At 48.4% G+C, this 24,509-nt stretch overlaps 2 protein-coding genes across 4 annotated transcripts in view; one reads left to right on the top strand and one right to left on the bottom strand.

Moving 5' to 3' along the window:
• Window positions 1-31: 31 nt before the first annotated feature.
• c15h8orf33 (chromosome 15 C8orf33 homolog) lies at window positions 32-16,877 on the top strand. Of its 2 annotated transcripts, none has more exons than XM_070900861.1 (8): window positions 32-90; window positions 3,244-3,365; window positions 7,157-7,247; window positions 8,091-8,219; window positions 10,084-10,694; window positions 13,191-13,281; window positions 15,406-15,552; window positions 15,654-16,877. In XM_070900861.1, the coding sequence occupies exons 2-8, from the start codon at window positions 3,357-3,359 to the stop codon at window positions 15,845-15,847; spliced, it is 1,272 nt and encodes a 423-aa protein (XP_070756962.1). In that variant the 5' UTR covers window positions 32-90; window positions 3,244-3,356; the 3' UTR covers window positions 15,848-16,877. The 2 variants fall into 2 exon arrangements, with proteins under 2 accessions (XP_070756962.1, XP_070756960.1); XM_070900859.1 differs by having other exon boundaries at window positions 41-90; window positions 3,157-3,365.
• A 251-nt stretch (window positions 16,878-17,128) lies between these two features.
• The window catches only part of LOC139281006 (MAPK regulated corepressor interacting protein 2-like), a 14,358-nt gene continuing 6,977 nt past the window's right edge, over window positions 17,129-24,509 (bottom strand). For both annotated transcript variants that reach the window (XM_070900862.1, XM_070900863.1), the window contains 2 exons: window positions 21,545-21,655; window positions 17,129-19,820 (listed from right to left, as the gene is read on the bottom strand). In XM_070900862.1, coding sequence (XP_070756963.1) covers window positions 19,724-19,820; window positions 21,545-21,655 — 208 coding nt within the window. In that variant the 3' untranslated portion in view covers window positions 17,129-19,723. The remainder of the gene's footprint in view (window positions 19,821-21,544; window positions 21,656-24,509) is intronic.

Genomic DNA, 24,509 nt, shown 5'->3' with positions numbered 1-24,509 from the left:
CGCTCTATCGGCGGCCCGGGGAACGGCTTTGAGCGGCGGACCCGAGCGGGTTTCCGGTGGTGGCTGCGTGAGGACCGAGCGGGAGAGAAGGTGAGAAATGGCAGAGAAAGGGAGAGATTTGCATTTATATTTATTTCACGACCACCGGACGTCTCACAGCGCATTGCAGCTAATGAAGTATTTCTGAAGTGTAGTCATTGTTATAAATATGGGAAACGCGGCGGCCAATTTGCGCACAGCAAGCTCCCACAAACAGCACTGCGATAACCAGATAATCTGTTTTTGTGATGCTGATTGAGGGATAAATATTGGGCCAGGACATTGGGGATAACTCCTCTGCTCTTCAAAATAGTGCCATGGGATATTTTACCTCCATTTGAGAGAGCAGACAGGGCCTCAGTTTAACGTCTCATCCGAAAGACGGCACCCCCACCCCCCGACCCGACAGCGCAGCACTCCCTCAGCACTGCACTGGGAGGTCAGCCTAGATTTATATGCTCAAGTTCCTGGAGTGGGAATTGAGCCCACAGCCTTCTGACTCAGACAGAGAGTGAGAGACTGGGATCTGCACCCACTAATCCTGTAATCTTCCCTCTCATGTATCAGCAAAGCTCAGTATAATACCTGGAATTCAGTCAGCATCCCTGCCGAGACCAGGACCTATTAACCTTCACTCCTGGAACATTGCCCATCTTGGCCCTTGCCTCAGCTCATCTGCTGAAGCCCTCATCGAAACCTTTGTTACCTCTGACTATTCCAACGCTCTCCTGGCCTGCCTCCCAGCATCAACCCTTCCTAAACGTCAGGTCATCCAAAGGTCTGCTGCCCATGTCCTAACTTGTACCCAATCCCATTCACCCATCACCCCTTTGCTCGCTAACCTACATTGGCTGCCGGTTAAGCAATGCCTCGATTTTCAAAATTTTCATTCTTGTATTCAAATACCTCCATGGCCTTACCCCTCCCTATCTCTGTAATCTCCTGCAAACAGGGTATTTACAGCAATAAATTTCGCTTGACTGAAATGCCAAAACAATAAAGATGCAACTCTGAAGCACACTCACTCAATCAGAGCCTTGGCCCAGACCAGTATCTCTGCTGGTGTCAGACTGACAGGTGAACTGAGCACTGGCTCACAGTCCCAAGCTCCCAGGCTGCCTGTCGAAGGGGCGGCCGATAATCTAGGCCCTGCCTCTCTCAGTTTGACAAATATTTTGTATCAGTCTTTACGGTAGAGGACACTTAAAATATCCCAACAGTGGATAGTCAAGGGGCTATGGAGGGGGAGTAACTTAACACAATCACAATCACTAAGGAGGTGGTACTCAGTAAGATAATGGGACTGAAGGCGGATAAATCCCCTGAACCTGATGGCTTGCATCCTAGGGTCTTGAGAGAAGTAGCGACAGGGATAGTGGATGCATTGGTTGTAATTCACCAAAATTCCCTGGATTCTGGGGTGGTCCCAGCAAATTGGAAAACTGCAAATATAACGTCCCTATTTTTTTTTTAAAAGGAGGCAGACAAAAAGCAGTAAACTATGGACCAGTTAGACTAACATCTGTGGTTGGGAAATTGTTGGAGTCCGTTATTAAAGAAGCTGCAGCAGGACATTTGGAAAAACATAATTCAGTCAGGCAGAGTCAGCATGGATTTATGAAGGGTAGTCATGTTTTACAAATTTTCTGGAATTCTTTGAGGATGTAACCATCAGGGTGGATAAAGGGAAACCAGTGGATGTGTGTATTTGGACCTCCAGAAGGCATTTGACGAGGTGCCACATAAAAGGTTACCGCACAAGATAAAAGTTCACGGGGTTGGGGGTAATATATTAGCATGGATAGAGGATTGGCTAACGAACAGAAAATAGAGAGTCGGGATAAATGGTTCATTCTCGGGTTGGCAATCAGTAACTAGTGGGGTGCCGCAGGGATCAGTGTTGGGACCCCAACTATTTATAATCTATATTAATGACTTGGAAGAAGGGACTGAGTGTAACATAGCCAAGTTTGCTGACGATACAAAGATGGGAGGAAAAGCAATGTGTGAGGAGGACACAAAAAACCTGCAAAAGGACATAGACAAGCTAAGTGAGTGGACAAAAATTTGGCAGATGTAGTATAATGTTGGAAAGTGTGAGGTCATGCACTTTGGCAGAAAAAAATCAAAGAGCAAGTTATTATTTAAATGGAGAAAAATTGCAAAGTGCTGCAGTACAGCAGGACCTGGGGTACTTGTGCATGAAACTCAAAAGGATAGTATGCAGGTACAGCAAGTGATCAGGAAGGCCAATGGAATCTTGGCCTTTATTGCAAAGGGGATGGAGTATAAAAACAGGGAAGTCTTGCTACAGCTATACAGGGTATTGGTGAGGCCACACCTGGAATACTGTGTGCAGTTTTGGTTTCCATATTTACGAAAATATGGAAACCAAAACTGCACACACTATTCACTAGGTTGATTCTGGAGATGAGGTGGTTGACTTATGAGGAAAGATTGAGTAGGTTGGGCCTCTATTCATTGGAATTCAGAAGAATGAGAGGTGATCTTATCGAAACGTATAAGATTATGAGGGGACTTGTTAAGGTGGATGCAGAGAGGATGTTTCCACTGAGGAGAGACTAGAACTAGAGGGCATGATCTTAGAATAAGGGGCCGCCATTTAAAACTGAGATGAGGAATTTCTTCTCAGAGGGTTGTAAATCTGTTGAATTCGCTGTCTCAGAGAGCTGTGGAAGCTGGGACATTGAATAAATTTAAGACAGAGATAGACAGTTTCTTAACCGATAAGGGAATAAAGGGGTTATGGAGAACGGGCAGGGAAGTGGACCCGAGTCCATGATCGGATCAGCCATGATCGTATTAAATGGTGAAGCAGGCTTGAGGGGCCGTATGGCCTACTCCTGCTCCTATTTCTTATGTTCTTATGACCCGTGTCTTTGGCCCAGGTGTAACTGTTAATCAAAACCCTTCCCCATGAAGACCCCCCATGTGAATGGAATGACGTGATTCAATGATCTGAGCTTAATATTGATCGCCAACCAAGTACAATCATGTCAAGGACTTCCTGAGTTGTGCACTTAGCCTTAACGCCAGGTCCCCCTTAACAGGAACAGCAATAACTAAATGACACCATATCCCTTTCACACTTGACAGACATCTTGGCGACAGCTCTGCGTTACAGGCACCACCGAGAGCGCAGAGCTGACGGAGTTGTACGGTGAGTCTGCTCTTTCCCTTCAGGTACACAGGCTGACCACTGGTGTGAGGAGTGACCCAGGCTGACCACTGGTGTGAGGAGTGACCCAGGCTGACCACTGGTGTGAGGAGGAGCCGGAGGTTTTCTGGATATTTTAATGGAGGAGGTGAGTGATGCTTGGATATCACAATTATTCCAGTGCTCGCTTTTTCCCCCATGTCCCAGCACTATTATTAACTGTGGCTAACAAGGGAAATTAGGGATAGTGTTAAATCCGAGGAAGAGGTATCTAAACTGGCCAGAAAAAGCAGCAAACCTGAGGACTGGGAGAAATTTAGAATTTAGCAGAGAAGGACAAAGGATTTAATTAGGAGGGGGAAAATTGAATATGAGGGGAAGCTTGCTGGGAACATAAAAACTGACTGCAAAAGCTTCTATAGATATGTGAAGAGAAAAAGATTAGTGAAGACAAACGGAGGTCCCTTGCAGTCAGAATCAGGTGAATTTATAATGGGGAACAAAGAAATGGCGGACCAGTTGAACAAATACTTTGGTTCTGTTTTCACGAAGGAAGACACAAATATCCTTTCAGAAATACTAGGGGACTGAGGGTCTAGTGAGAAGGAGGAACTGAAGGAAATCCTTATTAGTCAGGAAATTGTGTCGGGGAAATTGATGGGATTGAAGGCCGATAAATCCCCAGGGCCTGATAATCTGCATCCCAGAGTACTTAAGGAAGTGGCCCAAGAAATAGTGGATGCATTGGTGATCATTTTCCAACAGTCTATCGACTCTGGATCAATTCCTATAACTGGAGGGTAGCTAATGTAACACCACTTTTTTAAAAAGGAGTGAGAGAGAAAACGGGGAATTATAGACCGGTTAGCCTGACATCAGTAATGGGGAAAATGTTGGAATCAATTATTAAAGATGAAATAGCAGCGCATTTGGAAAGCAGTGACAGGATCGGTCCAAGTCAGCATGGATTTATGAAAGGGAAATCATGCTTGACAAATCTTCTAGAATTTTTTGAGGATGTAACTAGCAGAGTGGACAAGGGAGAACCAGTGGATGTGGTGTATATGGACTTTCAAAAAGCTTTTGACAAGGTCCACACAAGAGATTAGTGTGCAAAATTAAAGCACATGGTATTGGGGGTAATGTATTGACGTGGATAGAGAACTGGTTAGCAGACAGGAAGCAGAGAGTCGGGATAAACTGATCTTTTTCAGAATGGCAGGCGGTGACTAGTGGGGTGCTGCAGGGCCCAGTGCTGGGACCCCAGCTATTCACAATATACATCAATGATTTAGATGAAGGAATTGAATGTAATATCTCCAAGTTTGCAGAAGACACTAAACTGGGTGGCGGTGTGAGCTGTGGGGAGGATGCTAAGAGGCTGCAGGATGACTTGGACAGGTTAGGTGAGTGGGCAAATGCATGGCAGATGCAGTATAATGTGGATAATTGTGAGGTTATCCCACTTTGGTGGCAAAAACACAAAGGAAGAATATTATCTGAATGGCGGCAGATTAGGAAAAGGGAAGGTGCAACGAGACCTGGGTGTCATGGTACATCAGTCATTGAAGGTTGGCATGCAGGTACAGCAGGCGGTGAAGAAGGCAAATGGCATGTTGGCCTTCATAACTAGGTGATTTGAGTATAGGAGCAGGGAGGTCTTACTGCAGTTGTACAGGGCCTTGGTGAGGCCTCACCTGGAATATTGTGTTCAGTTTTGGTCTCCCAATCTGAAGAAAGATGTTCTTGCTATTGAGGGAGTGCAGCGAAGGTTCACCAGACTGATTCCCGGGATGGCAAGACTGACATATGAGGAGAGACTGGATCAACTGGGCCTGTATTCACTGGAGTTTAGAAGAATGAGAGGGGATCTCATAGAAACACATAAAATTCTGACGGGACTGGACAGGTAGATGCAGGAAGAATGTTCCTGATTTTGGGGGAGTCCAGAACCAGGTATCACAGTCTAAGGATAAGGGTTAAGCCATTTAGGACCGAGATGAGGAGAAACTTCTTCACTGAGAGAGTTGTTAACCTGTGGAATTCTTTACCGCAGAGAGTTGTTGATGCCAGTTCATTGGATATATTCAAGAGGGAGTTAGATATTGCCCTTGCGGCTAAAGGGATCAAGGGTATGGCGAGAAAGCAGGAAAGGGGTACTGAGGTGAATGATCAGCCATGATCTTATTGAATGGTGGTGCAGGCTCGAAGGGCCGAATGGCCTATTCCTGCACCTATTTTCTATGTTTCTATGTAACAGGCTGTTAATCTATCTGATTGATCACTGCCCTTGATTCTGGGCAGAATGGCAACATGTTCATCCCGTCACTATGGGGGATATGAACTCTCAAACCTGGGATACAATATCTTGTATTAAGAACATAAGAAATAGGAGCAGGAGTAGGTCATTTGGCCCCTCAAGCCTGTTCCGCCATTCAATAAGATCATGGCTGATCTGATCTTGGCCTCAACTCCACTTTCCTGCCCTCTCCCCATAACTCTTGACTCCCCTATCATTCAAAATCTGTCTAGCTGCACTTTAAATATATTCAATCACCCAGCCTCCACAGCTCTCTGGGGTAGAGAATTCCACAGATTCACGACCCTCTGAGAGAAGAAATTCCTCCTCATTTTAAATGGGTGACCCCTTATTCTGAAACTATGCCCCCTAGTTCTAGATTACCCCACGAGGGGAAACATCCTCTCTGCATCTACCATCAAGCCCCCTCAGAATGTTATATGTTTCAATAAGACCACTCCGCATTCTTCTAAACTTCAATGAGTATAGGCTCAACCTGCTCAACCTTTCTTCATAAGACAACCCCTTCATCTCAGGAATCAACCTCGTGAACCTTCTCTGAATAGCCTCCAATGCAAGTGTATCCTTCCTTAAATAAGGAGACCAAAACTGAATGCAGTACTCTAAGTATGGTCTCACCAATACCCTGTACAGTTGTAGCAGGACTTCCCGGTTTTATACTCCATCCCCCTTGCAATAAAGGCCAACATTCCATTTGCCTTCCTGATTACTTGCTGTACCTGCATACTAACTTTTTGTGTTTCATGTCCAAGGACCCCCAGATCCCTCTGTACCGCAGCATTTTGTAATCTCTCTCCATTTAAATAATAATTTGCTTTTTTATTTTTCCTACCAAAGTGGATAACCTTGCATTTTCCCACATTATACACCATCTACCAAATTTTTGCCCACTCACTTAACTTATCTGTATTCCTTTGCAGATTCTTTGCGTCCTCACAATTTGCTTTCCCACCTATCTTTGTATTATCAGCAAACTTGGTTACATTACACTCGGTCCCTTCATCCAAGTCATTAATATCGATTGCAGTAGATTGTATATGCTGTAGGTACAGCTTGTGTGTTGTGATTTAGACCCCTTTACCTCCCAGTAATCTGATCATTCTTAAGGTCACAACACACAGATTATGATTATCATTACTTATTGTCTAGACTGGACGCCTGTTGTGACATTGTACCTCTGACATTACACACTCACGACTGAGTACTGACCGACTCCTGTGGGGAACTGGGTGGTGCAGTGGCTTCACCCGAGACCTGGCGTCGTATCCAGGCCAGACTGATGGGATGGAAATCTCCAGTGGCTGTAAGGGTCCTTTGTGGAATGAGTTTGTGCAGTCTCGGTCTTGTGCTAGTCGACATGGGTCTACATCATAAACCTGTCCCCAGAGGTATTCTGTTCAGAGGGAGCTTTACCCTGAATCTCTGAATGGAGCGGTTGAGCAATAAAGTGTCTCTGTCCAGCTCTGTCTGTCTGTCTGCCCTCACTCACACTCCTGTGCTCAGCACAGCTCTTTCTTAGCTTGTTGTAAGTAACTGAGGTGAGTGAGCAGTCTCTAATCCCAGCTCCGCTCTATTTGTTACTTGCGGCCCGGTTCTCTAAAGCTTTCTCTCTGTTACAGGCCCCAAATGGGACCATCCAGGAGGAGCTGGATTGGGGTGTTCGGCAGCTGCAGACCGGGCTTTTCCAGCTCGAGCTGTCACCACAGCAAGGTAAGCAGTTAGGGTCCTGGGCCTGGTCCCAGCCCAGGGACAGTGGATGGTGAGGGGGTCTGGTCCCAGCCCAGGGACAGTGGGTGGTGAGGGGGCCTGGTCCCAGCCCAGGGACAGTGGGTGGTGAGAGGCTTGGTCCCAGCCCAGGGACAGTGGGTGGTGAGGGGGCCTGGTCCCAGCCCAGGGACAGTGGGTGGTGAGAGGCCTGGTCCCAGCCCAGGGACAGTGGGTGGTGAGAGGCCTGGTCCCAGCCCAGGGACAGTGGGTGGTGAGAGGGCCTGGTCGCAGCCCAGGGACAGTGGGTGGTGAGGGGGCCTGGTCCCAGCCCAGGGACAGTGGGTGGTGAGAGGGCCTAGTCCCAGTCCAGGGTGGTGAGAGGCCTGGTCCCAGCCCAGGGACAGTGGGTGGTGAGGGGGCCTGATTACAGGTGCCTCAGCAGCAGGTTCCACTCACGGACCCTGTTGCTCCTCACCCCTCTACAAACCTCCCTCAACCCCTCTTACCCGCCCTCGCCCTCTCCCATTAACTCTCGACCTCGCCCTCTCCCAATAACCCTCGGCCCCAACTACCCGACCTCTCCCATCAATCTTCAACCCCACCTACCAGCCCCGTCTCATCAACCCTCAACCCTGCCTACCTGCCTCTTTTCCAATAACCTTCGACCCAGCCTATCTGCCCCCTCCCATTAACCCTCGGCTCCTGAAATGATTCTCGATGTTGCCCCTCGTGTCTCAGTGAGGGAACAGTGGGATATGGGATGGTGGAGAGGCGAATGTTGCCGGCTCACGCTGTATGTGCCTATGGACAATAATTTTAATGTTGGATTTTCTGCCTCAAATGCAGTGGAAGAGATCCGGGAGACTCTGCAGTCTGGGAGTGTGCCGGCAGTGCAGGAGAGGCAGGCGATGAGCCGTGTGTTTGGTGATTACCGCACCCAGATGGCGAGGGAACAGAAGAGGCTACGGCAAGCGGGTGAGTGGTGAGCAGTGCGGAATCTCCCAGTCAGGGTGGTGATGGGAGGGGCTCTACTGAGCTACACCTCTGAGGGGATGGGTGAAGAGCACAGTCAGCTACTGCGTGACAGCCAAGCCCTCCCCTGGGTGGTTAGTGCCTCATCCCACTGAGTCTGCATTCCAGACACTCGGCAGCTGCTCCTCATGTTGTCCATCACTCTCTGCGTCATGCTCTTTCCCTGTCGCTCTCTCTCGCTCTCTCTTTCTCTTTTCCTGTGTCTCTCTCTCTCTTTCCCTGTCTCTCTCTCTCTCTCTCTGGCCTTTATTGCAAGAGAATTTGAGTGCAAGAATATGTCTTATTGCAATTATATAGGGCGCTGGTGAGACCTCACCTGGCGTATTGTGTACAGTTATAGTCTCCTTACCCAAGGAAGGATATACTTGCCATTGAAGGAGTGCAATGAAGGTTCACCAGACTGATTCCTGGGATGGGGGGATTGTCCTATGAGGAGAGATTGAGTAGACTAGGCCTATATTCTCATTGATACTTACACAATTCTTACAGGGTAGATGCAGGAGGATGGTTCCCGCTGGCTGAGGTGTTTGGAACCAGGGTTCACAGTCTCAGAATACGGAGTCGACTATTTAGGACTGAGATGAGAAATTTCTTCACTCGGAAGATGGTGAATCTCTGGGATTCTCTCCCCTAGGGGGCTTTTCTGTTTTCTGGGTGAGAACGGGGGCAGGATGGGAAAGTTACCAGCCGGGAATAGTCTGCGCTTTGGGGAGGAATTTTCGCCATCAAGGAGTGCGAAGGGAGGCGCTGTACACTTTGAGGCATAAAAATGGGAAACTTGCGAACTAAAGTGTTGGGCTGTGTGCACTCCGCGAGAGGTCGGGGGCAGGGGATGGATCTTTTTTTAAAAAAAAAAGTCACAAAAACATTCCCAAGACATTGCCCACAACACCACAACACAAAGCACTGAAAAAATTAAAAGAACAAACACTCTCACTTACTTTCGGAGTACTTACCTTCCTCACTGCCGCCGGCTCTGCTGGACCCACTGATTTCCCAGGCGGTCATTGCGGGTGGATGGATCGGGCAAGTGGCCAAACTACTGCCGGTGTCGCACTGAGAGGCGGTGCATACCCGGCACAGCTCTGCCCGGCGGTGCAAAAACAGACCGGAGGATCGCGACGGGGAGCGGGAGACCTGAACGCCGCATTTCACGCCACTCCGGGGCGAAACCCGGAGCGCAGAGGACCAGAAAATCCTGCTCTCTGTCTTTCAGTATATTCAAGACAGAGATCGATAGATTTTTGGATATTAATGGAATCAAGGGATATGGGGATACTGCAGGGAAGTGGAGTAGGGGTAGAAGATCAGCCATGATCTTATTGAATGGCGGAGCCGGCTCGAGGGGCCAAAGGCTAGTCTGCTCCTAATTCTTATGTTCTTTCCCTGTCTGTCTCTCTCTACCTCTGCCTCTCTCCCTCTCTGCCCAAATCTCTCTGTGCCTCTCTCTCTGCCTTGGAGTTGTGAGCAAAGGTTAAGGGAGTGGGTTTGTTCCAGAATAGTGGAGATTTCAAAAGTGATCTAATGGTGTCTTTAAAAATATTGAAGGGAATTGACAAAGCTCATTGAGAGAGAGGAAGGCCTCGCATTGCGGCGGCGGGGGAGGGGGGGGGGAATGAAGCGTGGGAGTGGGATTTTCAGGGGAAATTATTTCGCACAAAATGTAATTGCCAAATGGAATAATTTACCAGGAAATTAGATTTAAAGATATCTGAAATTGGAGTGAGACACACAATAAATGTGGGAGTGTTTGTGGGACAGCCGGTCTTTTCTTCTTTAAAATGACCGATGGTTTTTCACTCCACAGCTCGGAAGTTGACACCGGCAGCGATCCCACCGCGCGGTGCTGAGGACTGTGGGAGTGGGGAGCACGGGAAATGGGCCGGGAGCTGCAGCCAATCGCAGAGCGGCTTTCGGTTCAACTTCGCACTGCCCGAGGGGGCGAGCGATGATCCCATTGGTCCAACTCTCAGCGGCCTGAACTCTGACCCCTCAGATTCCCGCAGGCAGCAGCAGGCTGGGAGCGGTGACGTTGCAAACGAAGATCGTCGCCAGAGCACCGAGCAGGAAAAACTGAAAATCTTTCCCGGAGCAGAGAGCCCAGAGCCCGGTTTTAAGTTTAATTTTGCAGTCTCCGAGGCGGGTGCTGGACGGCAGCGTGGGAACTGCACCGTGGGATCTGTGCCTGCGGTTCAGAGCACGGAGGCCAGGGCCAATCCCATGTTGCTGAGCTCTCATCTGGCCGAACACCTCCGGAACCTTGAAAATACAGCCTCCAAACTCTCACAGAAGAAGAAGAAAAATAAAGAGTGGAGCAGCAAGCCTGCGGCCGAGCCTGTGAGAGACGGAGAGAGGCGGAGCGGCGACAGTGATGGGAGAGAGAGGAACACTGCAGCTCGGGGAGATGGGCGCTGCCTGGTACGGGAACGTGGGCAATCTCCGGGGAACACTGGCCGTTAACAAGCCAAGAGTTGCAGGTTGTTGCAAGGAGGGAGGCTGCAGTTTTGAGTTCCAGGTTCAAATCGAACACCAATTGGTCAGGTCAATGAGTTCAGCCTGGACTCAGACTACTGTTTCACAGGTCAGGACCCCCACAGCATTAAATAGCCCCTGTTCAGCAGGCATTACCATCGTGATGTGAGAAATGTAAGTAGTCTGAGGGTTGGGAGGATTTTAGGATTTTAGCATTCAGCAAAGGAGGACCAAGAACTTGATTGATGGAGAGGAAATAGAACATGAGAGTAAACTAGCAAGAGACATAAAAACAGATCAATAAAGTTACTATGGGTATGGAAAAAGGAAGAAATTAGCAAAAGTAATCGTGGGTCCCCTACAGGCAGAGACAGGAGAAATTATAATGGAGAATAAGGAAATGGCAGAGATGTTAAACAAATACTTTGTATTTGTCGTCACAGAAGAAGACACAACAAACATTCCAGAAATAATGGGGAACAAAGATCTAGTGAGAATGAGGAACTTAAATAAATTAGTACTGGTAAAGAAATAGTACTGGAGAAATTAATGGGACTAATGGTTGACAAATCCCCTGGACCAACACTACATCTAAGGAATATAAGAGGTGGCTGTGGAGATAGTGGATGCATTGGTTTTGATCTTCCAGAATTCCCTAGATTCTAGAACGGTCCCAGCAGATTGGAAGGTAGCAAATGTAACCCCGCTATTCAAGAAAGGAGGGAGAGAGAAATCAGGAAACTATAGCCAAGTTAGCCTGACATCAGTAGCAGGGAAAACAGGGCACTTAGGAAAGTATAATAGGATTGGGCAGAGTCAACATGGATTTATGAAAGGGAAATCACATTTGATAAATCTAGAGTTTTTTGAGGTTGTAACCAGCAGGGTAGATCAAGGGGAACCAGTGGATGTAGTGTATTTGGATTTTCAGAAAGCATTCGATAAGGTGCCACACAAGAGGTTATTACACAAAATTAGGGCTCATGAGATTGGAGCTAATATACTAGCATCGATTGAGGATTGGTTAACGGATAGAAAATGGAGAGTAGGAATAAATGGGTCATTTTCGGGTTGGCAGGCTGTAGCTAGTAGGGTGCCGTAAGGATGAGTGCTTGGGCCCCAGCTTTTTTCAATCTATATCAATGAATTAATGAGGGTCAGAGGTAATGTATCCATGCTTGCTGACTATACAAAGCTAGGTGGGAAAGTTATGAGGAGGATGCAAAGAAGCTGCAAAGGGATATCAACAGGTTATTTGAGTGGGCAAGAACATGGCAGATGGAATATAATGTGGGGAAATGTGAAGTTAGCCCCTTTGGTTGGAAGAATAAAAAAAAAAGAGTATCTTTTAAATTATGTAAGTCTGGGAAATGTTGGCATTCAGAGCAACCTGGGTGTCTTTGTATGTGAATCACTGAAAGTTAACATGCAGGTACAGCAAGCAATTAGGAAAGCAAATGGTATATTGGCCTTTATTACAAGAGGATTTGAGTATGAGTAAATAAGTCTTGCTGCAATTATATAGGGCCCTGATGAAACCGCACCTGGAGTACTGTGTACAGTCTTGGTCTCCTTACCTAAGGAAGGATATACTTGCCATAGAAGGGAGTGCAACGTAGGTTCACCAGACTGCTTCCTGGGATGTGGAGTTGTCCTATGAGGGGAGATTGAGTAGACTAGGCCTATACACTCTAGAGTTTAGAAGAATGAGAGGTGATCTCATTAAATTCTTACAGGGCTTGACGGTTGATGCTGGGAGGATGTTTCCTGTGGCTGGGGAGTCTCGAACTAGGGGGGTCACAGACTCAGAATAAGGGATCGTCCAATTAGGATTGAAATGAGGAGAAATTGCATCACTCAAATTGTTGTGAATCTTTGGAATTCTCTACCCCAGAGGGCTGTGGACGCTCAGTCGTTGAAAATATTCAACAGAGATCGCTAGATTTTTAGATATTAAGGGAATCAAGGGATTATGGGGACAGTGGGTGGGTGGAGTAGAAGATCAGCCATGATCTTACTGAATGGCAAAACAGGCTTGAGGGGCCAAATGGCCTATTCCTGCTATTTATTATGTTCTCCTGTACAGTCAGGGTGCTGTAATGGACTAGTGTTCAGATGGATTGATGAAACAGTGTAGAAGGAGTTTTACTCTGTATCTAATCCATGCTGTACCTGCCCTGGGAGTGTTTGGTGGGGCAGTGGTAGAGGGAGCTTTACTCTGTATCTAACCCGTGCAGGAGAGGAACAGCTACCTGGGGTTAGGAGCTATTGCGGTGTATATAAGGAGCACTCTGCTGCCTCGTGCTGCCGATGCCACACGGTGGCGTTGCACCATTTAGCTTAGGTGGTGTGTATGGGGGTATTGGTGCGTTCATTGTTAGAATGTCTGATCCTTGTCTCTGTGTGTTGCTGTAATGTGTCCCCTGTCTTCTCCTCTCTTAGTCTTCGGAAGAGCAGCTCCGGCGGGAAGTGGACTGGTGCATTGAGCAGCTGGAGCTCGGGCTGCGCACTCAGAAAACCAACCAAAAACAAGGTGTGTTCAAGGGCATGGAGGGCCACACCACCCTCAATGGGATTGTAGAGTCAATGGCCTCTTCCTGTTCTTTTCTTCATCTGTAGACTGTCCTCTATAAGACTTGCATTTATATAGCGCCTTTCACGGTCACTGAACGTCTCAAAACGCTTTACAGCCAATTAAGTACTTTTGGAATATAGCTGTTGTAATGTGGGAAAAGCTTCAACCAATTTGCGCACAGCAAGCTCCCACAAACAGCAATATGATAATGACCAAATAATCTGTATTTTTGTTATGTTGATTGAGGGATAACTATTGGCCCCAGGACACGGGGGATAACTCCCCTGCTCTTCTTCAAAATAGTGCCCTGGGATGTTTTACATCCTCTTGAGACAGCATACGGAATCTCGGTTTAACCTCTCATCTGAAAGACGGCACCTCTGACAGTGCAGCACTCCCTCAGCACTGCACTGGAGTGTCAGCCTTGATTTTTTAAATTTGTGCTCAAGTCCCTGGAGTGGGATTTGAACCCACAACCTTCTGACTCTGAGGCAAGTGCCCACTGAGCCACATCTGTCACTATAAGGGGTGAGGCATCCAACTAAAACCATGACCGAACAGTGCAGGCTGTGTCGGACGTTCAATGGGACGGATAGAATGATACAGTGCAGAAGGAGGCCATTCGGCCCATCTAATCGATGCCGACTCTTTCGAAGAGCAATCGAGTTAGTCCCACTACCTCGCTCTTTACCCATATACCGGCAATGTTTCTCCAAGTATTTATCCAATTCCCATTTGGAGGTTACTATTGAATCTGTTTCCACCACCCTATCAGGCAGTGCATTCCAAATCAAACAGTTTCTCTTTATTTACTTTACCTAAACCCTTCATGACTTTAAACATCTCTATCAAATCTCCTTCATCTCCTCTGCTCTGAAGATGTGTATATTGTAGGGTTTCTTGCTCTCTACCATGGCAGGAGCGTTTGAGAGACTTAAGTTCTCATTGTCAGTGGAGCCTGCAGATAAAGGAATATGTGGTAAGGATTCCATGTTTGGGGGAGGTATTGACAACAGCTCACCTGTCGACCATAGAACTTTATGGCACAGAAGGAGGCCTTTCAGCCCATCGTGTCTCTGCCGGCCGAAAAAGAGCTACCCAGCCTAATCTCACTTTCCAGCTCTTGGTCCGTAGCCCTGTAGGTTGCGGCACTTCAAGTGCACATCCAAGTACTTTTTAAATGTGGTGATGGTTTCTGCCTCTACCACCCTTTCAGGCAGTGAGTTCCAGACCCCCACCACCCTCTGGATGAAAAACATTCTCCTCAACCCCCCTCTAATCCTTCTACCAATTACTTTAAACCTATGCCTCCTGGTTATTGACCCCTCTGCAAAGGGAAATAGGTCCTTCCTATCCACTCTATCTAGACCCCCTCATAATTTTATACACCTCAATTAAATCTCCCCTCAGCCTCCTCTGTTCCAAAAAAAACCCCAGCCTATCCAATCTTTCTTCATAGCTAAAATTCTCCAGTCCTGGCAACATCCTTATTTACCAAGGTCCCTCTGTTCCTTGACACATCTCAGCATCCTACCATTTTTTGTGTATTCCCTTACCTTGTTGCCCCTCCCCAAATGCATTGCATCACTTCTCCGGATTGAATTCCATTTGCCACTTTTCTGCCCACCCGACGAGTCCATTGATCTCTTCCTGCGGTCTACAGCTTTCTTCCTCACTATCGACCACACGGCCAATTTTTGTATCATCTGTAAACATCTTAATCATGCCCCCTACATTCAAGTCTAAATCATTGATATACAACACAAAAAGCAAGGGACCTAGTACTGAGCCCTGCAGAACTCCATTGGAAACAGCCTCCAGTCTCAAAACACCCATCGACCATTAACCTATGCTTCCTGTCACTGAGCCACTTTCCCTTGGATCCTATGGGCTTTTGTTTTGCTGACCAGTCTACTATATGGACAGCATACCATTCCTTCGCCAGGTCACTTCCTCATTCCTGTCCGCTCCTCTCATTCTCCAAAGGTGCAACACAGAGTGAAGGATTAGAATGTTGGTTTGTCGTGTAGCGTGTGCTGGTAGGGGTGGAGGATGGATGGTGTGATGCTCTTTGTGTTGCAGCTGATGGGGCCCTGCGTGCACTGAGAACCCTGCGCAGCGGGAAAGCGCCACTTGTGAAGAAGCGACAGGTGATGAGATCCATCTTCGGAGACTACAGGAAGAAGATGGAGGATGAGCGGGAGAAACAGTTCACACTGATGTTGGCAGGTGAGCGGGGCTTTTCAGGGGCAGTCATCATCGGGGAGGTGTGTGTGTGTGCGAGCGAGAGTGCTGGGTTTATAATCATTTGCTTTTCTCGTTTCTTCCAGCTACAAAATCTGCCGACATCAAACCAGTAGGAGAGCAGACAAGGAGCAAAATCTTACGGAAATCTGTGAACAAATTGGCGAAGGGTGGGGATTCCCCTGAATCTGGCTCCGTGAATCCCGAGGGGAGCACAGTTGAGTGTGCGAGCGAACGTGACACGGGAGACCAAGGTCTCTTCCGGTTTAATTTCTTCTGAGTAATAGTGATTGAAGTGTGTGTGCTGAACATCTGTCACGGCCCTGGGCTTCCCTCGCGGGGGTGTGGAGCCCGTACCCCCCAGTCCTCCTCTCTGTGGGGAGCCCGTACCCCCCAGTCCCCCTCTCTGGGGGGAGGGGAGCCCGTACCCCCCCTCTCCAGGGAGGGGAGCCCGTACCCCCAGTCCCCCTCTCCGGGGGGGGGAAGCCCGTGTCCCCCTCTCCGGGGGGAGGGGAACCCATACCCCCAGTCCACCTCTCTGGGGCCGCCTGTACCCCAAGTTCCCCTCTCAGGGGTGGGGCCCGTACCCAGAGTCCCCCCCTCCAGTGGGAGACTTCCCCTCAAAACTCTCCACACACGGACACGTGTATTTCCCCCTACCCCCGCGGCAGATGCTCCTGGCATGCAGACTTGTGTTGGTCCAGGTATCCGAGTGTGTGGCTTTGAACTGGTCAGCTGCCAATTAGACAATGTGTAGGGATTTCATGATCCTCCCAGTCAGCTGGCCTCATTGAAAGATTTGGTGAATGGTATCCGCTTTCATGTCTGCCACATCATTTAAATGAAATTAAGGGAGATGTATTTGGGAACAGGTCTTTTGTTCTAGGTGTCTCTCCTGAACCTCCCTCTCATTAAATTCCTCCAAGTGCCCTCCAGTCTAAGCCAGGGTCACCGTAGTTATGGAATTAGTGAGTGTGTCGGAGGTGGTGCAGGACCCAGGTTTTACTGTTCGCTGCCTCCTCAGGGAGCCATCACTATTGATTTCCATTTGCTTTGAGGTTAGTTTCACATATTTTCAGTGTTAGGGAGCAGGTTGAATAATTACCTCTCCTGCAGACTAAACTCGAGCTGGAACCTTGTTTTAACCATGTAGCTGTAGCAGGAACACGGAAGGATGTTGCAATGGAGCCCTGATATTTTCCAGTTTTGTTTTGAATGGTGTATTCACTCCTGTCAGCCCCTAGAAAACTGCACCTGTCTGTATTTGTGTGCTAAAGATGAATAAAATGAAGATTTCATACTCCTGTAAAGTTAATCCGGGTGCAATTACTGCGCTCCACATTCTGCATGTGGCAAAAATAAGCAGCCAGAGTGAAGCACCGTGATGCTGAATGGGTCAGATGTTAGTCACCTTTAACAATGGCCATCAAACACTCCCAGGGCAGGTACAGCATGAGTTAGATAGAGAGTAAAGCTCACAGTACTATCCAAACACAAAAAACCCTTTATAAATTGTGGGATATTTTAATCCCAGAGATTAAAAGCTGCTTGAAGGAGAAGACTGGGTAAACAAACTTGATTTTATGTTTTAAATTTTCCTTTCAGATTAATCATCCAGCTCGATTTCATTTTTACATTTACACAGGCTCAGAAGAGATGCGAGTTCACTTAAGTGTCACACACTGTCCTCTGGCTACCAGACAGGGCCTTCAAAACATGGACCTCTCCAGAGGCCTGCCCCCTTCAGCTCACTGATTTAACCGATGCAATCCTTCCCTTTCTTATCCTGCAGTAATGGTGTAAGAAAATAGAACTCATTGCATAGTTAGAAAAACATTAATAAATACACTGCTCAGCTCGTTACAAGAATTTTGATTGATTGATTGTCACGTAGCCAAATCCCCATCGCAGGGAGCTGGTGACGTACAGGCGACAGGTTAGGATATCCCATCACACCATGGTGTAGACAGGTGATAGCACACGGCTCCGGCACCATTTGCTACAGTTCGGTTTGAAGCTCGAATTCCTCCAGTCGGACAGCACAGCCCAGGAGGTTGTATTGGAAAAGGTCGATTGTAAATAGGAGGGAGGGGCAACGTGTTACACATAGGAGACGCCGCCTCTGATGTCATCGAACCAGCTATCTGAACTGGAAGTGGCTACGAGCAACCATAAAGGCTGTAGAAATAAAACCGGAGGATAATGGAGCGAAGGCAAGAGACGTCCTGAGGGAATGGTGTTAACAATTTTAAACAGCCTGCTGATCCTAGCTAAGTACAACACGTTGAGATGCTCAACAGGCCCGTACCCAAAGGGTACCTACACAACATCCAAAAATCTCCAGCATACCACCACGGAGGGGTTGAGCCACCTCGACTGGTCTACAAGTCCTCGGAATGCTCTCAGAAGGCCACGTGGTAGTTTGAAGTGCTGGTCTACCTCTCGTTTTCCCAGAGCTCTGCCATTGGCTCCTGGGCTTTAAGGCAGCAGTGAATAATGCCACGCGAGTGTGTCAGAGGTCATTCGCCAAGCCGCACATCTTCATAGCAGGCAGCTTTTAAATCACAAGTATCCACCCGCCCCCATTTACTAACAGAGTTCCCACAGTACTGCACCCCACCCCACACATACAGCTTCAGGTTAATGAACACCATGCTCGGGAATGGGAGATGCAGTCAGCTGCAAAGTAAGGGAATTGAACAAGCAACTTCAATCTATATCAAAATAGAGGGGGAGAGAGAGAGAGGCTGATGAAGCTCTTACTGCAGATCTCGGTCTGTAGTTACAAAGAACAGATTGGCACTGCCTCATTAACCGAGTCTGCAGGAGTTTTACATTCACAAAGACTTTCTGGCCAGTCCCACGATGCTTTTGAGATATTTCATCAATGACAACAATGTCCCTTTAAACAGCCCTTGCCATCTGTCAGTGTCACCCTCTCTCCAGCACCACACAGCGCAAAACCCTTCTATCTGACAATGCTCTTCCTGTTGTGTCAGGAATTGTAAGGTGTTCTCAACCCTTGCCCCCAGCTAGGGAACTTGTTTGAATACAGATTCTTGTGACAGGCTAAACACCTGTTGCTGAGTGTCGAGTCTGTTGATCACAGACGCTCCTCGAAAACACACAAGACTGTGCTTAATGTTCACATTCGGGACCTGTTCCGAGTCGCTCCCCACTAACTGACTGACAGCCACTTCTGTCCTGTATGTACTGGCGTTAGAGGGGACACCACCTCCCACCCCAGCCTCAGAAACAGACGGGTCACCCCTGCCCCTTACCAAGGGGCTGATGTGATGGGTAGGAGAAGGGTGGCCATTTCAACTCCAGTCCTCAGCGTGCCAGCAGAGTGTGAAGCTCAGTCACAGAGGAAGCCGTTACCATGGCGGGGGTGACGCAAATCTGCTGCCACCTCAGTAGCAACACAGGCAGAGTGTTTAAAATCCACAAGTGCTGGGGGGAATAGGAAAGAAAACATGATTCATTCAAGACGCATCCCCATTTCAGGCACTAAAAACCGCGACATTCTGTAGCATTGGCAAAACAGGAATTTCTCGCTTGCACACCAGCAGCTAATGCTGATCGAGAGATGGCATGAAACAGGTCAGAAAATAGAAACAATCTCTGCAGAGGTCGGAATGAATCTTAAAGGGGTGTCTCCTCCTTAGGGGGAGAGGGGCAGTTTTCAGGTAGCTGGCGTTCCATGAACCGCTTGGAGTGGGATGGGAGCGTGCGCTCGTGATCAAGGGCCCGTGTCAGGTCCAATTCATCACACCAGGCAGTTTTTTGCTACTTTTCTCTGCATTCCACTCAAGTCACGAGGTGGGTGCAACCTGAGGCCAGACACTCCAGGATATCACCAGGTGTACCCTGTACAGACAAAGCACGCAATGACCCTTTAAGGATAAAATAAAAAGTAATATCTTCTGAAACGCTATGTAACGACGTCTCTGGTGGTCTTGTTCACAGACTCGTTGCTTTATTGCTCAAAGGCGGGGGAATTCACCAAGCCGAAGCTGAGAGGTCGAAGGTCAACGCTCACTGCGGAGAGTCCCAGTTGATCCAGGTTTTACAAAACTGTCTTCACATGTTGAGAATCACAGAGTAGGGAGAGATCGCTGTCCGAGTGTTAACTGGCTGCTGACACTCTGCCCTGTTAAAGGAGGTCGTTCCTGATGGGCTTTAGGATGAGTTCTGGATATTGGCCAGGAACTGCTTCGCCCACCACTCTTCCAGATCGATCGGGACAAAGTCTGGGAAACAAAAGTGGGCAACGTTTTAACACACAGCACCTGCAGAAACAGTGCAGGGATCCCGTAAGACTCGATACCACAAGAAACCCCTCATTTATACTTTCACAACATTTCTGCATTTACATCAAGTGTTCAGCATCAAACACTCGCAGGGCAGGTACAGCATGGGTTAGATACAGAGTAAAACTCCCTCTACACTGTCCCATCAAACACTCCTACAGCAGGTAAAGCACGGGTTGGATACAGAGTAAAGCTCCCTCTACACTGTCTCATCAAACACTCCCAGGACAGGTACAGTACAGGCTGGATACATAGCGCCCCTATCACTTGTACCCATCACAAACACTGAGTGTTATTCAGCTATTTTTCCCCACAGAGGGCAGCAGAGCCCCGCCTGATCCAGTGCTCAGTTGGCTTGCAGTCCCAGTCACTTCCAGCCGGGGTCACTGTGGTGATCAGGATCAATGACCTGGCCGAAGTTTACCCTTTCCACCTCAGAGTTTAATTGTAACCTCCACTGCAACCTCAGCTCAGATCAGCTAATTTGGCACAGAATTGTGGATTGAACCGCCCTACCCAGTCAAAAAAAACATACCCGTCTCCAATATTTTTGTAATAAACATAACAGTTGAAAGAAAATGAAATAAAAAAAACAATCTATTTTAATCCTTGTGTCAACTGTGGTTCAGAGACTCTCGTCTCTTGGGTCAGAAGGTTGTGGGTTCATGTCCCACTCCAGACACGAGAGCTCATAATCAAGGCTAACATTCAAGTGCTGCACTGTCGGAAGTGCCATATTTTGGATGAGATGTTAAAGCGAAGCCATGTCTGCCCTCTCAGGTGGATGAATAAGATCCCACGGCACTATTTTAAAGAACACGGGAGTTCCTCTGGACAATATTTATATGGGGAGAGATCAGGAAGGGCAGAAGCATTTCGCCATGATAGTCCAGCTATCGTGGTGTGTCGAAGGCTTGATGCTCCTCCAGCCATTTTCATATGTCTCTATGATGTTACTCCCAATTGTACGGGGCCTTGGTGAGACCACACTTGGCGTACTGTGCACAGTCTTGGTCTCCTTATCTAAGGAAGGATATACTGGCCTTGGAGGCAGTACAACGGAGGTTCATTAGATTAATTCCTGGGATGAGTGGACTGTCTTACGATGAGAGATTGTGTAGAATGGGCCGATACTCTCTGGTGTTTAGAAGAATGAGAGGTGATCTCATTGAAGCCTATAAGATTCTGAAGGGTATTGATAGGGTAGATGCTGAGAGGTTGTTTCCCCTGGCTGGAGTTTCTAGAACTAGGGGACACAGTCTCAGGATAAGGGGAAGGCCATTTAAGACAGATGAGGAGGAATTTCTTCACTCAGTAGGTTGTGAATCTTTGGAATTCTCTGCCGCAGATTGCTGTAGATGCAGAATCTCTGAATATATTCAAGGCTGCGACAGATAGATTTTTGGGAGTCTAGGGGAATCGAGGGATCTGGGGATCGGGTGGGAAAGTGGAGTTGAGGTCAATGATCAGTCATGATCTTATTGAATAGTGGAGCAGGTTCGAGGGGCCGTATGGTCTGCTCCTGCTCCTATTTGTTATGTTCTCCCGGGTTGCCTGCAACAGGAGATTAATCTTTAATTCCTGGACACTCCAGGACAGTCCTGGAGGGTTAGAAAGCCCAGACAATGTGTAGTATATATTCACGGTTACGTGTGGGCACCTACTCTTCAAGTTTTGGTTTGGTGTTTTCTCCATGTACTGCACCGGCCTGCGAGTGCTCCGCCCATTCTCCGGCTCCTGGCTGGCTCCGAGCTCCTCTTCCACCTGCTGCCATGCTGGGAGAGAGAACAGAAGGAATTCCAGTTACCGAGAGCTGCACACACACAGAGCGGGAGGCAATGTTACTGGAGACAGAGGTGGGATATCTTTATACCCAGGGTACACGACATAGCTGTGATCCACAGGAGAAAGAAAGGAAGGAAAGAACTTCTATAGCGCCTTTCATCACCTCATGACATTCCAAAGCACTTTACAGCTAATTAAGTACTTTTGGGGTGCAGCCACTGTTGCGGCAGCCAATTTGCGCACAGCAAGCTCCCACAAACAGCAATGAGATAAATGACCATATACTCTGATCTAATGATGTTGGTTGAGGGATAACTATAGGTCAGGGCACCAGGGAGAGCTCTCCATCTCTGAAAAGTGCTGTGGGATATTTTACATCTACCCGAGGGACAGGTGGGGCCTCGGATTAACATCTCATCTGAAAGGCGGCACCTCAGATAATGCAGCACTCCCTCAGCACCGCACTGAAGTGTCAGTGTAGATTAGGTGTTAAAGTCCTGGAGTGGGATTTGAACCTACAACCGCGTGTCTCAGAAGAAAGTGCTGGCCCACTGAGCCAAGGCTGATACTGAGGTAAAGCACCAAGAGAGATATTGAACACTCTCCTCAAATCAGAGCAGCTTCCACAGAACAAAGCAAATATCCAGATAATTAGAATCATAGAATGATATAGCACAGGAGGCCATTCGGCCCTTTGTGCCTGCTCTTTGGTAGAGCTATCCAACTAGTCCCAGTCCCCTGCACTTTTCCCATAATCCTGCAAATGACACAGGCTCTGTTTATCTCTCATTCGCGCATCCAAGTCCCCCAACTGTAATGCCATTTAGTGATATCTGGAGGCTTCCAACATTGTGAAAACCACTTCAAGGTGAACCAGTTCATGGGACGTTCCAAGGGTCAGACCGCTAAGGCTGGCATGCCTGTCGGTTCTCAAGTTGCTACTCCAGTTGTAATAACTTGAGATGCTCCAAAACACCACGATTTCTCCCCAGCACAGACAGCCCCACAATAGCAACGAGATTTTCTTTTTTAAAGTCAGTATTTTCATGTCTATTTTCCAGCATAGAACAATGAGCACTTTGAACAAAAAAAACCCACGTCACTTCCCTTCACTTAGTGGTTCACCAGTCACCTATTGACCTTCGAAAATGAAATTATTTTTTGCACAAGGTTTAATAATTAAACTGAGACTGTAATTATCGGTACCATTGCTCTAGTTTAGTTGCTTGACTGTAGTTATAGTTTTCTTGTGTTAGGTATTCACCTTGGGTCCAGTGTCACTGATCACTCCCATAAGCAGACCTCACATCCCCTACAAACCAGAGCAGGCCTTTACCTGCCCAATATCCAATTAAAAGTAGCGAGACCCAGGGATCAATCAGAGAAGCCTTATCACACTACTCTGGCTTATTGGAATGTATTACGTGCCACAACGTGTGCTCCTTACCCTCAGCAGGTGGGAAATTATACCCTCTCAGACTGCGGCTTAGGCTATAAACCAGCAGACAAATCTAACATTAAATAGGTAAATGAACTGAGGTCAGAATAAACAAGATATTTACAGCAAGGACAAACGTAACTATTCTTCTAAGATGTCTCTCCCTGAGTTACCGCTCAACATTTTTTGATGAAGTAACAGATAGGGTTGATGAGGGCAATGTGGCTGATGTGGTGTACGTGGATTTCCTAAAAGTGTTCAATAAAATGCCACATAATAGGCTTGCCAGCAAAGTTGAAGCCCATGGAATAAAAGGGACAGTGGCAGCATGGATACAAAATTGGCAAAATGACAGGAAACAGAGTATGGTGGACGGTTGTTTTTTGGACTGGAGGAAGGTACACAGTGGTGTTCCCCAGGAGTCAGTTCTAGGACCACTGCTTTTCTCGATAAATATTAACCTGGGTGTACAGGGCATAATTTCAAAATCAGATGACACAAAACTCGGAACACAGTGAACAGTGAGACAGTGGGTGGGAGAGGAAGAGACGAGACACTTGGGGGGGGGGGGGGGGGGGGGGGAGGAGAAGAGTCACTTGGGGGGGGGGGGGGGGAAGGAGGAGAAGAGACACTTGGGGGGGAGGAGGAGGAGAAGAGACACTTGGGGGGGGGGGGGGGGGGGGGAGGAGGAGGAGAAGAGACACTTGGGGGGGGGGGGAGGGGAGGAGGAGGAGAAGAGACACTGGGGGGGGGGGGGGGGAAGGAGGAGAAAGACACTTGGGGGGGGGGGGGGGGAAGGAGGAGAAGAGACACTTGGGGGGGGGGGGAGGAGGAGGAGAAGAGACACTTGGGGGGGGGGAGGGGAGGAGGAGGAGAAGAGACACTTGGGGGGGGGGGGGGAAGGAGGAGGAAGAGACACTTGGGGGGGGGGGGGGGGGGAAGGAGGAGAAGAGACACTTGGGGGGGGGGGGGAGGAGGAGGAGAAGGAGAAGAGACACTTGGGGGGGGGGGGGGGAGGAGGAGAAGAGACACTTGGGGGGGGGGGGGGGGAGGGAGGAGGAGAAGAGACACTTGGGGGGGGGGGGAGGGGAGGAGGAGGAGAAGAGACACTTGGGGGGGGGGGGGGGGGGAGGAGGAGGAGAAGAGACACTTGGGGGGGGGGGGGGGGGAGAGGAGAAGAGACACTTGGGGGGGGGGGGGGGGAGGAGGAGGAGAAGAGACACTTGGGGGGGGGGGAGGAGGGAGGAGAAGAGACACTTGGGGGGGGGGGGGGAGAGGAGGAGGAGAGAGACACTTGGGGGGGGGGGGGGAGGAGGAGGAGAAGAGACACTTGGGGGGGGGGGGGGGAGGAGGAGGAGAAGAGACACTTGGGGGGGGAGGGGAGGAGGAGGAGAGACACTTGGGGG

Source organism: Pristiophorus japonicus, chromosome 15, assembly GCF_044704955.1.
Source record: "Pristiophorus japonicus isolate sPriJap1 chromosome 15, sPriJap1.hap1, whole genome shotgun sequence".
In the NCBI taxonomy this organism is placed as follows: Eukaryota; Metazoa; Chordata; class Chondrichthyes; family Pristiophoridae; genus Pristiophorus; species Pristiophorus japonicus.
This window is presented reverse-complemented; position numbering and strand designations above follow the sequence as displayed.

Excerpts from the sequence above, each read along its gene's own strand:
- c15h8orf33 (XM_070900861.1), top strand. Across the intron at positions 13,282-15,405 it reads GAAAACCAACCAAAAACAAG|CTGATGGGGCCCTGCGTGCA; the intron begins GTGTGTTCAAGG and ends TTTGTGTTGCAG. Across the intron at positions 15,553-15,653 it reads GTTCACACTGATGTTGGCAG|CTACAAAATCTGCCGACATC; the intron begins GTGAGCGGGGCT and ends CGTTTCTTCCAG.